A 17,759-nucleotide genomic window follows, 5' to 3' on the forward strand; every position below is an offset into this window, starting at 1 on the left:
CAGCAAAATCATGACTTGAGCAAATCAATCAAAATGGTTCTTTCCCCACAATGTCTACTGCATATATCACAAGCACGGTGTGTTTTGTTTTAATACAGTCAGAATTAAAGTTCAAGTAATCAATTTAGAATTTTTTCCATATTAAATCAACATTGTGTATAAAAAAATCCCTACAGCAAAATCTGAAGAGAAACCATAAAAAACTAAAGAAGTGACTTCACACTTTTTATTTGTATTATTTACATAATAATCTATACAGCATCCTTCTGAAATGAAAGGCAACTTTATTCAATAATACACCTAGTGATGCACCACTTCAAAACATCCAAGGAAAATAAGTAAACTATGTCCAACACTTCCTACTATCATTATTTACAATGGTGGTTTCTCTACAAGCTGAAACCAATGGCCACAAGCGCACCGTGTTGGAATTCCTTTGTACACCCACATCCATTTAATGTGGGTAGCATCTTCTTCACATATGCAGCCAACAATACGTGAATCAAACGCAGATGGAACAGGGTTAGGGTTCGCTTTTGATGATGTTGACATTCTCTTTATTGCCTTCGAATGGTAAGGATCCTGGAAAAAAATTACAACTTTAATTAGATTGATGGATTGTGTATCTCCACTCAGATTGGATAACAGCTAAAATGGAAAAGCTAGACCATTCACTTACTGAAGCACATTAGGTTAGTATTTGTGTGTGTGAAATATGATTACAAATTTAGACAATTTTAATTTACAAAAGCTTTAGTCTGCTCATTTCATATGACTTGAGTTAAAGAACAACAACAATATGAAAAGGATGGATTTCTATTCACCATAAGATGACAGGTTGAGTTGCAGACAGGCAGAAAAAAAAAAAAAAAGACTGTTACACTTTTAGCTTTCAACCACAGGCTTCTTCAGAACAGAATACATTACAGAAGCAAGCACACATCACACACACACGACTGCTATTCCCGGCCCCTCTGGCTGGAGAAACACCCCCCCCCCCTCGCGCACACGCACACGCACACACACACACACACACACACACACACACAAAGCGAACACACTTCTGGCCAGTGTGTCTAGAGATAGGTATGTCACGCACGTGGTCGTGTAGTGCACTTGCTTGCTTAAGTGAATATGTTTTCTGTTCTGAAGAGGACCAAGTCTCATCTTTACAGTGAGCAGTAACCTATCCATTTCATAATATTGTTGATATTCCTACTTGGACTTTCCACAGTTTAAATTGGAGAATGATCTTTTAATCTCCCTATCATGATATTTCTCAGAATAAAAGAATGATTAAACTATTACAGTTAGCATTGTAGCCTTATTTAAATTAACTGAAGATAATGATAAAAGTGTCTGCAGGAAGCTACAAAACTGGCTTCATGACACCACCGAACAATTTTGCTCATTGCATGTCAGGCAGAACTTCTAAAATTCGTGTATAATATTACATGTCAACACTGCCTCCAAGCATGTAAAAAAATCTGTTCAATTTTAATTAGAGCCAGTGTTAATTTTTTTTGAAACTGATGAAATTTTTCTACCTAGGAAACAGTTTCAAATTTACCATGTCACATCTTGAAAATTAGCTGCTGAAAACTTTTGTTACTGAAACACCTCGCTTGGTAATGGATCTTCTCAAAGTTTCATATTGCATTGCATTTGCTACCTTTAAGCTTTAGAAAACTGGATTACTTTGCAATTTTGTCAATATTGAGATTTAAAGACTAGCTCCAATAAAAACCACGTAAAAATTCAGAAATTTACATACACTATAAATCCCTGGAATGCTTCCACGAATGTCAAAAATCTATTCTAAGTGTAATTAGTGACAGTTTTATTTTTTTGTGACAGATGTTAAATTTTTGTGGACATGAAAGTTTGGTGCTTGAGAACTGACACACAAAACTTCCCATTTGCATAAAGCTAGCAGTAGCAGTCCAGCCCACTCAATGTCAAAAGCCAACTTCAGAAGATCTATAGTTCTAAAACATTCTGTATAGACTATTTGTAGAGTCCTGGGAGCTCAAGATTGTATTTTATTTTTTTCTCTCTCTACTTGTACACCAGGTAGTCTTGCTCTGTCTTTCAATGAGGTATTCACTTTGATAGTTCCAATCTGTTTTTTCTCAATTTGTCTTTTTAATTCTGTGGAGCATTTTTTAATATAAATATGAAAACGGAAATACGGAAGCGTCCGATCCCACCCGTCCGCTTTGACCCATGACGTCACAAATATGGCGGAAACGACCATAAACGACAAATCCAATATGGCGGAAAGGACCATAAACGACAATTCCAATATGGCAGATATAAAATCATTGCATATGTATCATAAAGACGAAAATACATCGAAAAACACACACACGTTTCACAAAAAGCCTAATGACTAACGCGACAAATGTGGGAAATTGGGGTTTTTTGGGTGGGGAGAAACTAAATATAAACAAATTTAGCCACCCACCCCCATACAAAACCACACAAAATGACGAAAAAAATCGACATCACAAAACTCACCAAATACCACAAAACACAATATTATCTGCAATCGGACAATTCCCTTGACCTATATAGATCTACAGCAGCTCCCGATCACATAAATTGGGATCGAACACTTCCCTTGACCTATATAGCTCAACAGCAGCTCCCGATCCCATCTCCCATTACAAAAACCAACATACTCCACCAAACATTGAGATTGAACACTTCCCTCCAACTATATAGCTCAACAGCAGCTCCCAATCCCATAAATTAGGATCGACCACTACCCTTGAGCTATGTAACTCAAAAACATCTCCCAATACCAATACCAACCTTCACATTCACAAATTTCAATGAAACACTTCCTTATACCCCAATACACTGGCCACCACAATCACACACAAAGGCGCGCGCGTGCGCCCACACACACACACACACACACACACACACACACACACACACACACACACACACACAAACCAACAAAAAAATACTAAACCAAAAGAAAAACGCAACCCCCCCCCCCCCCCCCGACCCCAAAATAAAAAACCCACGAACAAAAACCAAATGCGACATAAAAAATTCTCAATCACACGCTACAACTCAACAAAAACTTCAACAAAATAGATCCTCCACAACTAAAACAAAAAACAAACACACTCCCCCTCTCTCCCCCCCCCCACCTTAATAAATACTATACAACAAAATAAACCACCCACCCCACCCTGAGCCACAGCCACCCACCTACCCAGACCACTAACTAACCACTTTCGGCCTATACATTTTACCCACAGCCCTTAAGAAAACCCGAACAATACAATAGCCCTCTGGGACACTCTTCCGCCAACAGTACTCATCTAAATGAGACTGAAGGTTGGAAGAGTGCCTCTTCCCCCTCCCAAGAACTGACTTAACCACCCCCCACATCCCCTCTATTGTATTAGTACAAGCCCCTGTCTCATAATTCTTAAAGTCGAAACTATGGTTCACTACTAAATGATTAAATCCCCTCTCATCCAACCCCCTATAAGAAGAAAAAGCATCAGAAACTATTGTGGACCCCGGCTCTATATATTCCTCAATTAACCCCACTAATTCAGCCTTGGACCTCCCTTCCACAACCCTAAAAACACATTCGGAACCCCCACCCCCCGGAACAACAGCCCCACACACCCAAAGACCAGCCACAGACTTCCCCCTCCCATACTTCCTTTTCCCAAATTGTGACTTGTCCACCTCCACAACAACCCCATGCCCCCCCCCCCCCCCCCCGCAACTTACCCCTGTACTTAATAAATTCCGAACACACTTCACGACAAAAGGAATACCAATCTAAAATGCTCCTCTCACTCACACCAGTCTCATACACGCAAAAACTGTGGGGATCTATAACAAAAATAATATGTAACAAGCACAATCTCGCGCATGCCCAACCTAGACTTCTCAAACCAGGTACCGCGCCGTATGGAACGCCATATGTCGTCTTTGCGACAGTGCCACATATAACCATCCCTGGTCCAAGAGGCTGGAACTTTAACCAATTTCATTGGTTCACGGCACACACTGCACTTCACCACCTCGACAATTAAGCCAAAAAGCTGTAGGAACTTAATCAGCTCTAAAGCTGTGTCCCCCACCATAGCCCTCAACTGAGAACTATTGATCTTGTCTTTCATATCCATTCCTGAACAAAAAACCACAACCGATTAAACTTAATAACAAAACCACCCGACATACGGCAATCATCACTACATTAACCTTCACACAAAACCACGAAACCGTTAACTCACTGATACAAATTCCGCTTCAAAAATACGCAAGCAGCACTCGCCACTGAGCAACAGCAAACTGAGCCCAATACACCAAACAAACGAAAACCATGAACATACCACCAGAGGGCACAATAAACCACAACACGATGACATCTACAAACACGCCACACTCGCAAACCAAACTCCGCGCCGTAATGACGTCACACACCACTACACCCTTATGTCACGGGTCAAAGCCGACGCGTGAGATCGAACGCTTCTGTCGACCCATGAAAACTTACTGAAAAAACATTTTATTAATTGATCAGTATCTGCATGACAACAACTACACACCCCAGAATGCACAATAACCGAGTAATTACAACACAACGGGGTTAAGGAAAATATTGATATCAATTTACCTCTCTTAACATCTAAATACCACATATCCTTTCTGTGTGCCTGTTTAACATCAGCAGCAAGAAAAAGCTTTCTTTTGTTGTGTCTGCTTCCTAAATACATGTTTGTTGCCACCATTATTGTTTGACAAGCTTTCTTCTTTTTTGTCCTTCCTAGAACAATATTTAGCAATATGATTCAGCCTATGGCACTTTTAGATTTTAATAATAAGTTTTATGGGCCTTTTCTGATTTGTACGTACACCAGATTCTTCACTTCTATTTGCATCTTCGGGTTTGACATCATGTAGTAGTTTCACTTTAATAGAATCTCCCATGATACATACACCACTGTTTTCAAGTGCTGTGACCATATGCTGACAATGATCAGGTAATCCAGCCAGTAGCAAAGTACCTATCCACTCTTCACTAATGGCAAACTTCATTTTATTTGACTTAAACGCAGTCATTATTCGATCGCAATAGTCACTTACCAACTTGCATTTATCTAATTTGGTTGTGATTAATGAGGTAAGCAAGTCCACTACGTTTGAGTCCTAAGTCTTCAAATGCTTTTTCGAAGGCCGTCTAGGCTTCTGTTGCCATATTTGTGTCCCTTATAAGGGAATAATTCATCTTGTCCATGGAAAGTATAATCCGGGAATGTGCCTTTTTGTCTCTTCTTCCAAAAATTGTCCAATTTCAACAGTTTCGAAGGAGGGTTTTCAACAATACCCTACGGTTTATCATGGACCAAATACACATTCATGGCAAATTTCCATGACAAGTAATTTTCACGCCTGATCAACTTTTCAACCACAAGTCCAGCTGAGGCTGTAGCACTCATTTTTAGCTTTCAGTGAAAGAAAAAGTATTGGCAGTCAGCATGCAAGAATGATCAGTCAGCAAAATATGAATGATCGGCACACGAGTAGCTTCCAAACCACCTCTGGATTTCTGTGCACAACTTCCATTTTAACATTTACAAAACCTTACTTTCACACCTGTGCCTTTTGTTGAGCATTTTTTAATATAAACACAAAAGCTTTTGGAAATAATGTTTTATTAATTAATCAGTACGTACATAACAAAAAGGCACAATAACCATTGAGTAATTACAATGCAATGGAGGAAACAAAAAAATTGTCAATATCAATTTACATATCTTAAATTCGAACAGTTTAAACTTTCAAGATTTGCCTTTCTAAAGAATTTCATCAGAGAAATCCTATGTGCAGTCATTATAAGCTGCCTGCTGAGAACCCTCAGCAAATACTGTTCCCAAATCACAACAGCTTTTAAAGTATATACCATGACTTCATTTAAATTATATATGTCTGTTGGTGGTGAGACCATACTGCAGATATAAATATGAGATAGATGTAATACAGTATCGTAAGCAATACATTGTAAAATGTTGTGTATGCAATGAACAGCAGCCAGGCTCTTCAATTACAGATAATACTCGACTATCACATACAGAAGACATGTCAACAAAAGACATTTCTGTAAGACTGTTTGTCCTGAAGCCGATGGTATTAGTCACCAACTCAACATAAACATGTCATTCATCCAAGAAAGTACATACATGAGGCAGAAACCCTATTAGTGGAGCTGATCCAGATTCTGTTTGCTGAAGTATTTCACACTTTTCATACACTGAATACATGTGTGTCAGCTCCTGCATGAATGAGGGCACTCCGTGAGTCTGACGATTGGAAGGCTGTGTCACCGTATGTACTACGTGGCCTGATACAAGGCGAAAAGCTCAGCAGTAAATACTGAGGAGTGGGCCAGAAGCCGATATCGAAAGACATGGGTGCCAATGACAAAGGCACACTCGACCTTATGATCAGCCCGAGAGCCATCAGTGTACACAAAGGTACTAGTGCTAAGTTCCATGTGAAAGTCGTGAAACTGAAGGCAATAGGCTGAGGCTGGAGTAGAGTCCGTAAGAAGCGAATGAAGCCCACGGTTAACATGGGCAGCTTCACGAAGCCATGGTGGTGAAGGGTTCACACCCACTGGGAAAGTTGCAGGTAGCATGAAGTTAAGCCGCCATAGCAAGTGGTGAAAGTGGACACCAGGAGGTAACAGAGAAGAGGGACGAGCCCCATACTGACAATCTAAGGAATCATCAGAAAAGGAGGCATAGGAAGGGTGGCCACGCATGGCACACAAACGACATGCATGGCTGCTGAGGAGAAAGCCCTGGCAGTAGGACAGTGGCAGTTCAGCACACTACAGACTCTCAACTTGGCACCCGTGGCCAAACGGATGCCATGATGGATAGCGCTGAGACGGCGTAAAAGGGATGTGCATACAGATGCATAAACAAAGCACCCATAGGCGAGTTTCGAATGGACAAGGGACCAGTACAAACAGCAGAGGATGGTTCGATCAGCACACCAAGAAGTACCAATGAGGACATTGAGGGATGGTGTACAGTGGGCTGCCAAGTAAGAGACATGGGAGAACGACGAGAGTTTCCTATCGAGCACGAGCCCCAGGAATTACGTAGTGTCAACGAACGGAAGGGCAACAGGCCCAAGATGTAGAGATGGTGGGAGAAATGACAGCCCCTTGTGCTTTGCTTTCACAGGCATTAAAAACTGAATCATTTGGCATGGTTGGCTGGCAGTGCCCAAATGGCAGATTCAGCTGCCAAACTGCAAACTTTCCCTTCATTCACAATGGCACCTTTCCTTCACAAAGTGGTGTAGGGCCACCACCCTCCTCTTTTCTGTAAAAGCAAAGGGAGAACAGCCAACAGCACTTGGCATACCTGACAGTTACCCATGCTAGCACTGGCCATGCCTGATGTTACACTTCAGTGATATGATGAGAACTAGCACTTAGACAGCACAGGCAATCAGACAGCTATTTAGCAATCATACTTTTCCTCCAAAATCAACCCGAAAGTGAAGCAAAGGATGCTTTTATCAACAAGAAAAATAATTTTCTGCTCTGCTGAAAGATATTTAAGTCATTAACATTAATAGACTCTAAAGAAACAAAACCAAAGATTCCTGTACATACTGCACGTTAATCTGCCTCTTTACTCTCTATGATGAAATGCATATTTAAATATGGTGAAAATGTACACATTAGGCTACGCTAGAGGTCAATCAGTTACTGTAACCCATATTTGGCATTCACATTCATTGGCTTTACTAACTCACTACCAAATTATCACCTTTCACCCTAATCTACCTTGGGTTATGGCATACATCACTGACACCGTAATACAGATGTCAATGGGGAGGGAGGGGTCTAACATCACACTTGAACCATACCACTATCGAAATAGAATTAATGTATCAGCAAAACTTTACATTTTCCAGTAACCCAAGATAAGACATCAAATTTGATTTACACTCTCAATTTGCACCAATCCATCCATAACTTTTCCTTCAGTATTTCTTATAATGTCTGAAAATATGTGGCTGGTGGTGTCCCTCTTCCTTCCTGGTAATTCCCATTCCATAATCTGTTGCAGCAGTCTCTCCTGGAACATCCTTTTCATATATCGATACCATAAAAGTTTTTGTTCCTCCAGAAAATCAATAACTGAACTTGTGACATCCATGTTCTTCCTGATTACTTCATTTATGACTTTCTCACCTGAATATCCCTGCAGATTGTATCCAAAAACCTAGATCAGTTGCCATCAATCTTTTCATTAATTTGGATTTAACAGTCCATATTTCTGATCCATATGTCAATGCCAGTATCTGTTTTGAAGAGACGTCTTTTTGTTTTCTTCTTATCATCTTTACCCCATAAATGTTGTGATAGAGAACTTACTTAGAATTTATTCTTGTATCAATTTTAAAAAATCAAGAACTTTCACTGATTCTGAATGTGATAGCTAAGGTAAACAAAATATTTATAAATGACATGTTCATGCCTCCCTGAGGCCATGAGAAAAACAACACACACATTTTATGTTACTGCTTCAACAGAGATAAACAGAAATACCTTTATTATTAAATTGGATCTCATCACATTGGTACAATCTGGCGATTTTCTAGGCCAATGCATAGCCCCAACACATCATTAACTGTACTGACTGGTGAGCCTTGAGTGCTCTTGGGATGAGAATTTTGTCAAAGAAATGTAGCCTACCACTATTTTCCACTAACACTGCCAGAATTTAAAAGGTGTGTTATCACAGTCAGTGAGGAACCCCATGACAGTCTTACTTGGCACGGCTTTTTACAGGTACTACTGCCAGATCACGACCACAGGTTAACATCAAGTGCATCCATTGTCAGCCCAGGCATATTTTCATTCCCTTGTATACAATTTGTAGGTGAAATAACACTATGAAATCAATAAAGAATGTATATTTCACAGTTCGTTCTTTCTCCATAGACAGCTGCAGTTTAGGAACAATTGTTGCTTACACATGTTCTTATTAACCCAATTTTTATATCTGTAGTACCTTAAAGAGATGCATATGGGGCGAAAATGTTTGTAAGCAGGTGTTCAAAGATAACAGCCATTTTTCTTCAAGAATCTCCCAGTTAAGAATTTTTAGGCTTCTAATGTCTTTAATCAAACCATACCATGACCATTCTTGATGCCCATCTTCATATATGTGTGCTCTTAACACTGTCATGCAAACAGTGTCTTTCTTAATTTTAATCAGCTATTTCTTTTACAGACATTAGGAGAACAGCTCAATTCAACCCACAAGGCAGGGAATTTGTTTAATGAACAACATCTACTCATATCCCATGTGCAGCACTAAGTATTCAGACAAACTTATTCTGTAAGCTTGATGTGTTCCACATCTTGCTATTTTCCAAATTGAATCCCTGGAAGACAGAGATTTGAGATAAGGTTCAAGACGCACTAACAAAAATGAAGTAGCAACAGGAGCCCACTTACAAAGTTATGAAAAAATATGTCATTTGCTAGGCTCTAGAACAGACAGTTTAACAACAAACTTTCACGACATTCCAAATGCGCAAAGGGATTTTTTTCCCGTTATATAAAAAACTATAGTACTATTTATGTTTACAAAATTAATATTGTGAACTGATTACAACAAATCCCCTAAAATTAAGTGCAACGTTTAGTGAGTAGTCGTCAAGAACTGGAAATTAGGTCTCTTGTGAGTACTACCACATACTCTCATCCTCAATGTCATTTTCGAGTGTATCTATCTTTGCGGGGTGTGTCGCACTGACGAAGTGTTCCTTAACTGCGCTTTAACATTGTCTCAATCTACGAAATGTTAAATGCCCTCTTCTGCCTTATACTGCGACTAAGGAAGAGTTACGTTTTAATCTAACACGTACGTCATTTCCTGCTAGCTGGGCCAGGAGCTCCCGCTTCTCTTTCCCTGTAGCATGTTCAATCGGGTCTGCCATCACTGTAAACGAAAGAAGACGACATTAAAATTACTGTAATCAGTGGTAACTTAAACTACGCCTCTTCTTTTATTACACCAGTTACAAGGTGTTTCGGCTTTACTTTAATTATATTGACATAAGTAGCCGAAACTGAATTACTTTTGTCTGCTAATCTTGCAGCAGAAACAGACAGAGGCCGGTGAGAATTAAAGAAAATCCTGCTGCTTAGAAGAGCCATTTTCGCAACCGACGACCGCTGGCAAAGGTACAGAACTTCCTCTCGACCTCTACAATCGAAGTTTGTAGGTAAAGAATATTCACACCACAGATGACCTGACAACCAAACATACACTTTGGTGGAGCCTCCACCAAAGAGTATAGACACTATGGAGATTCCCAGCAGAAGCACACATGTCTTAAGGCCCGTCCACACGCAACGACCTGTCTGCGCAAATGTCTGCGCACATCACATCTGCGCAGACAGATCGTTGCGTGTGAACAGAAGATTTGCACCAACCTGAGGTGTGTGCAAACATGGAAGTTGGAGTTGGAGTTTTGAGCGAAACCTTTCAAATCTGTCGGTTCAAACCACATCTGCGCAGACAAGTTGGAGCGTGTGGACAGGAGATCGTCGCAAATCTGGCGCGAAACAGCTGTTTGCTCAGTCTAGTGTTTGTATTTGTGTGCACAGGGCATTAAAATGGCTGATACTCGTCGGTGTTCTCGAGAGTTTGTAAGTGAATTCATTGAAATATACAGAAACCACCCATGTTTGTGGAAGATTAAAAGTAAAGGATATAGTGACCGAGACAAAAAGACAGCAGCATACAATGCTCTAATTGAAAAATTGCGGGCAGTTGGCGCCTCGGCAAACAGAGAAACGGTAATAAAAAAATAATTTCGTTGCGAACTGGCGAAATTATTTGCGGATGGATGTCGAAACTTATAATTATCTCTTAAAGCATGTAACCCCTCATATTATGAGAAAAATGCTTGTATGAGAAGGGAAATTTCTCCTCATGAACGCCTGGCAGTAACATTAAGATTCTTAGCAACAGGAAGGAGCTACAATGATTTGGAATTTTCATCTGCAATATCGAAATAAGCATTGAGTGAAATAATACCCAACACATGTGAAGCTATTTCCGCTTTCCTGAAAGATGAGTTCATGAAGGCAAGTCAAGTAAATTAGTCCGTCAGCGAACTGTTTACCGAAAAGAGTTATCCAAAGTTCAGAAATCTAGAAGATCTGGTGTAGGAGTAGATCAAGTATACCAGCCAACGTTATGGTATTTTGATCTACTTGGCTTTCTTAGTGTTCAAGAAACGCCAAGACCAAGCAGGAGTACAATTTAAGATGAAATTGGAGTGCCAATGTGCGAGGAAATGGAACACGAGGTTATGTAAAACAAAACAGGTTCGCCCTGCAACTCTCGCAGTAAATTTACGTGACAAAACTGCTTTCGCTTTAGCAGCCACTGTCTGCACCATTTTGACCGCTTTCTCTGTTTCCTGCGGTTGGTCTGAATGTTTTTTGCAACACAAGTTGCGAACACAGACCACAACAGAACTTCCTCCATTTCTATTTTTCTAAATAACTGAATTAAATTTTGACGTTTTCGGGGAGCGTAGTCGCTTGCCACTGATATTTCTTTTCTACACCGACAGATGGCGGGCGAGTAGTAGATTGGGGTTTGTGTCGTGTGAACACACCACATTTGCAGCGATCTTTTGCATGTACAGACATCTGCGCCGATGTCTGCGCAGACAGATCGTTGCGTGTGGACCGGGCTTCAAAAACGACGAAATGTGAAGCAGGCGATTTGCGCGCCACACCATACGTTCGCGACCAACACATTGTGGGTAGCGTGTGTGTACTGTTGTGTTATTCATCAAAATACAAACTTAAAACTGTGTAAAAATTGTTACTCATGTTACCTGTGGACGCATAAACAAAAACAGAAAGTTTGGCGATACTTTGTGTAGGTTAATCCTTTAGCTGAAATTATACTTTGAGTTTAAAATGGGGTATTCGTTTCGATGTTTTCACTTACTGACTTTTATGTTTACAACATGTAAGTTAACAAAGGAGAGAGCAAGGAAATTTTGGGGTTCAAGGCTTCCCGACGAAATATAACACAGTACAATATGTTCTGAACATTTCCATGGACTCAGTTTGGTCGAATTTCAATGTCATATGTTTGCAGCAGAACACTGCATTTTTATCATCGTTTCTCTCATTCAATGTAAGTTGTATCAAATTTTCCATAAGTGACTGTATTATACCTATTTATTTGACGAAATCTTTTGTTAAACTTGTTCCTTTTTCTGTTGGCAACTGATATCGCACTAACTGTCTGTGAACTGTATATTATACTTAAAATATTCACGTTTTAGATAATACACTGAGTGAATGTTGTGACTGCACAACAAAGTATTCAATTAAAATTGTCAACATGTTTTTGTGCCTCTGTGCCTCTATGGCCATTCTGTTCTCTGCTAATTGTTGTGTTGGAAGAGTTTTCTTTACTTAGGAGCTACTGCTCCAGACAGTAATAATAATCTGTGAGCATCAAAAATTTTGATGTTTATTGCTAATGTGATGCATCTGTTAGGTTTCTAGTGTTGCCAAAAGACGTTCCCCTCAATCCATAAGCACCACATCATGACGCCGGCCCATTCAAGAGAAAGTTGTAGTTATGTTTGAAGTAAACAAGCAAAACAGAAAGGAAATCAACCTTCTTCAGGAGCCAAACTGTCGCCTCAGGCAGTGAAGTAGTAATTTGAATCATGTGGGAAAGACCTTGAAGAAAAAGAACTACATAGATAAAGAATACTTCAGCGCTTAAGTCTTTTTCTTGGGTCGTCAGTCTTCTGGTTGGTTTGGTGTGGTCTAACGTCCTCAATTATTAGCTAGATGTATTCCAAACTCTGTCCTCCTTTATCGTTTCTACTCTCTACAACTCCTCTAATACCATTGGAGCTATTCTCTGATGTCTTAACAGATGTCCTACCATTCTGTCCCTTCTTCTTATCAGTGTTTTCATAAATTCTTTTCCTTGACAATTATGTAGAGAACCTCCTCATTTCTTATCTTATCAGTCCACATAATTTTCAAAATTCTTCTGCAGCACCACACCTCAAATGGTTCGATTCTCTTCTGTTTTGGTTTCCCCAGAGTCCATGTTTCTCTATCATACAATGCTGTACTCCAAATGTAATTTTTTTCCTCAAATTAAGGCCTATATTAGATATCAGTAGATGGCTTTTGGTGGAATGCCTTTTTTGCCAGCGCTAATCTGCTTTTTATGTCTTTCTTGTTCCATCTGTCATGGGTTATTTTGCTGCCTAGGTAGCAGAATTGCTTAACTTCTTCTACTTCTTGACCAAAAATTCTGGTGTTGAGTTTCTCACTGTTCTCATTTCTGCTACTTGCCATAACTTTCGTCTTTCACCGACTTATTCTCAATAAGTAATCTTAATTCATTAGACTGTTCATTCTATGCAACACATCCCCTAATTCTTCTTCACTTTCACCAAAGATAGCAGTGTCATCAGCTAATCTTATCACTGATATCCTTTTACTCTTGAACCTTTCTTTTATTTCCACCATTGCTTCTTCGATGTATAGATAGAACACTTGTGGTGAAAGACAACATCCCTCTTGTACACCCTTTTTAATCAGACCACTTCGTTCTTGGTCTTCCACTCTTATTGTTCCCTATTGGTTCTTGTACACATTGTATATCACACGTCTTTCACCATAGCTTACCCCTATTTTTGTCAGAACTTCGAACATCTTGCATCATTTGACAATGCCAAACGCTTTTTCCGTGTCAACAAATCCTGTGAATGTGTCTTGATTTTTATTCAGTTTTGCTTCCATTATAAACCACAACTTCAGGCCTGCCTCTCTGTTGCCTTTACCTTTCTGAAAGACAAATTGCTCGTCATCTAACAGATCCTATTTTTTTCATTCTTCTGTATCGTATTCTCGTCAGTAACTGGGATGCTTGAACCGTTAAGCTGGTTGTGCGATAATTCTTGCACTTGTTGCCTCTTGCAGTCTTCAGAAAGGTATGAATGATATTTTTCCAAAAGGCTGGTGGTATATCACCAATCTCATAAATTCTACATGAAAACGTGAATAAACGTTTTGCTGCCACTTCTCCCAACCTTTTTAGAAATTCCAATTGAATATTGTCTATCCTTTCTGTCTTATTCGATCCAAAGCTCTGTTTCTAATACTGGATCACCAGTCTCTTCCCTATCGACTCCTGTTTCTTCTTCTTTCGTGTCATCAGCAAATCCTCGGCCTTGTAGATGCCTTCAATGTACTTCTTCCACTTATCCGCTCTCTCCTCTGCATTTAACATTGCAATTCCCATTGCACTCTTAATGTTATCACGCTTGTTTTTAATTACTGTGAAGGTTGTCTTGATTTTTCTACATGCTGAGTCAGTCACCCCAACGATAACTTCTTTTTAGATTTCTTCACGTTTTTCATACAGCCATTTTGCCTTAGCTTCCATGCACTTCCCATTTACTTCTTTCCTAAGTAACTTGTATTTCTGTTTTCCTAAATTTCCCTGAACATTTTTATACTTCTTTCCTCTGTCGATCAGCTGAAGTATTTCTTCTGTTACCTAAGGTTTTCTTGCAGCTACCTTTTTTCTACTTACGTTTTTCTTCCAAACTTCTGCCATTGCCCCTTTTAGAGATACCCACTCTTCTTCAACTGAACTGCCTGCTGAGCTCTTTCCATATCCCACTTCTTTGCACACTGATTCTTCCTGACTGGTTTCTTAAACCTCAACCTATTCTTCATCATTACTTAATTGTGATCTGAGTCTATACCTGCTTCTGGATACGCTTTACAATCCGATACCTGATTTGAGAATCTCTGTATGACAATGATATAACTTAAATGAAATTATCCCTGGCCTATTCCAAGTCTATTTCCTCCTCTCGTGATTTTTGCACAGAGTACTCTACTATCAGAAATTTAATGCAGGACTCAATTAGTCTTTCTGCCTTCTCATTTCGGCTACCAAGCCCATAATTACTGATAACCTTATTTTCTACTCCCTCCCACATAACTCCCTGACTATTATATTTTCATCTGTCTTTATACAGTGAATTACCTACTCAATACCCCCATATGCCTCCTCCATCTCTTAACACTGTATCTAGGGCAAATGTACAGCTGTCGCATCAGTCTACCAAGACAAAAGTGTTCTATTGATCCTTGAAAATGTGGCTCACTTTTCACTTCTTCTGCATCAATCAGTATAATACTATTCTACAAGACCATATTATTATGTCAGGATTATCTTCGGTACTTGCTTTCCACATCCTAGAACAATAAGTGGTAGCAAAGTGGGGCATCTGGTTTCACAAATGATGCAAAATTTATGCCCACAGAATTTCATTGATTTAATAATTAGTGAGGTTATGAGTAAGTGCTTAAGCAAGACTTCATTCTACACGTCAGTCACATGAGAAATCAATAGTCACTTGATAATCATTTGGTATTACCGTCTACTGTTGGTCATGTAGTGAAAATGCTGCAAATCTTTTTCTCACAGACAGAAAACTGAGTGCAAATACAGTGCTCTAATTATTTTTGAACGACAGTGACTATATTTGTGATAAAATACATTGGATAATAATTTGCAACTTTGTTTTGTTTCTGAAAGTGAAATAAAAATTTAGTTTCACAAAGCACTAGAGTATTGTTTTGGTCTATGTAAAATGATCATTTAAGTGTATGACACATTTGTTGTTGAAAAAATGGAAATGAGCGTATGGCATCGTTCGCCAGGAGGCCTCTATTCAGGGATGTTGGCCCAGCAAGTGCAAGTCGTATTTCATTCGACGCCACATGGGTGACTTGCGCACCAGTGATAAGGATGAAACGATGATGAAGACAACACAACGCACAGGCCCTGAGCGGAGAAAATCTCCAACCCAACTGGGAATCGAACCCAGGCGTCACTTGCATGGGAGGCGAGCATGTTACCACCCAGTTAATCAGGCGAACTGTTGTTGAAATTACTTTTTACGGACATCATAATATATGTGTGGTACTGATTGTAATGGCGAGTTAAAATCATGACTGAAATATATATTCCTGTTTGTGCAAAACTGATAGTATATAAAACGATCTAAACTTCTTACAAGGGAAAAATGTGTCAGTGCCAAACAGAGGATTTACTTGACATTAAGTGTAAGATTTGATTCTAGTGATAATGCTTAATTGCACCTAAACTCAAATATTAAATGAAAATGAAATGAAATGCTCGTATGGCATTGTTGGCCAGGAGGTCTCATGCGGGTAAGTTCAGCCACTGTATTGCAAGTCCTTCATAAATTTGACGCCGCTTTGGCGACTTGTGAGTCAATGATGATGAAATGGTGATGAAGGACACACAAAACCCAGTCATCTCGAGGCAGAGAAAATCCATGAACTCTCTGGGAATCAAACCCATGAATATGTGCATGGCAAGCGAGAACGCTACTGCCAGACCATGAGCTGCAGACTACCTCAAATAATAATTTTCATACAACTATATTTTGTAATATATGAAGTTATATACATATAAAAGTGCTATGCCTCTCTCTCTCTCTTTATCTTTCTCCACCAGGAGTGAGTTGTCATTACAAATAACTTACAAGTTAAGCATCAAACACACAAACGCAAACAAAATAAAATAAATATTCATCTGGTAAAACATCATACAGAAAGAAAGCATAGAAAATTCTGACACATTTGTAAAATAATAAGAAGGTGACTTAGTCTTAACCATCAGTGAAGTTTAAAAGAAAGTTTTCAAGCTAGTTCTTTTAGGACACTTCTTTTCCAAACAATGACATCTTGAATCATCAATATGATGTTTTGTCACTTTATTACAACAAATTATACCAATTTCGACGCGTTTTAGAGAAATCCTCGACATTCCAGTGTTTCCAAACAGTATTTATTCCTAGGACATAAGCTAAAGGAGCTGCTCCCGCAATTCGTCTGCTGGTGTGGTTGTCTACCCCTTCTAATTATGGACCAACTCCTGAAACTAGTTTTCAGAGTTTTCAAAATAAACTTATGTTGTTGCAACAACTTAATGAATGCTGTTGAACATACATGTTACTAGATTCATTGCTGGCTGGTTTCAGTTTTTTGCTTGTAAATCAGCAAGCATCTCACTTTCAAGGTCGATGAAGATGTGTTTGGAAAAACAGTTACTACAAATTTTCAGTAAGATTTGGGTTGGTTCAAATGGCTCTGAGCACTATGCGACTTAACTTCTGAGGTCATCAGTCGCCTAGAACTTAGAACTAATTAAACCTAACTAACCTAAGGACAGCACACACATCCATGCCCGAGGCAGGATTCGAACCTGCGACCGGAGCGGTTGTTCGGTTGCAGACTGTAGCCCCTAGAACTGCACGACCCCTCTGGCCGACCAGTAAGATTTATTATTGATTATTACAAACTCTTTAATCTCTCCCTTATCCACAGCCCACATCATAAGAATACAGATCTTTACACATTCATTAACAAAATTAACATACCCTGCAATAAAAAAGAAATGCAACATCCTGGTGTCTCTGCTTGAGGTGAATGCTATTGTTTGGAATGTGGATCTGCTCTAATTGTGCTCTTGTTCATTGGATATGGTCAGTAACTTTCTGTATTTAACACATTAAACATGGAAAGTAATTACTCATTAATGTCAAGGACATGGGGAAGAGAAATAATGTAG

General features: G+C 39.3%; 1 protein-coding gene across 1 annotated transcript; it reads right to left on the bottom strand.

Annotated features, from left to right (window-relative positions):
- Positions 1–212: 212 nt before the first annotated feature.
- On the bottom strand, positions 213–16,112 carry LOC126417078 (uncharacterized). The gene is made up of 6 exons (XM_050084973.1): positions 16,055–16,112; positions 15,657–15,688; positions 15,152–15,298; positions 10,156–10,441; positions 9,943–10,016; positions 213–582 (listed from the first exon to the last, which is right to left on the bottom strand). The coding sequence occupies exons 1-6, from the start codon at positions 16,110–16,112 to the stop codon at positions 373–375; spliced, it is 807 nt and encodes a 268-aa protein (XP_049940930.1). The 3' UTR covers positions 213–372.
- Positions 16,113–17,759: the final 1,647 nt, after the last annotated feature.

This window comes from Schistocerca serialis, chromosome 8 (assembly GCF_023864345.2).
Source record: "Schistocerca serialis cubense isolate TAMUIC-IGC-003099 chromosome 8, iqSchSeri2.2, whole genome shotgun sequence".
Classification (NCBI taxonomy): Eukaryota; Metazoa; Arthropoda; class Insecta; order Orthoptera; family Acrididae; genus Schistocerca; species Schistocerca serialis.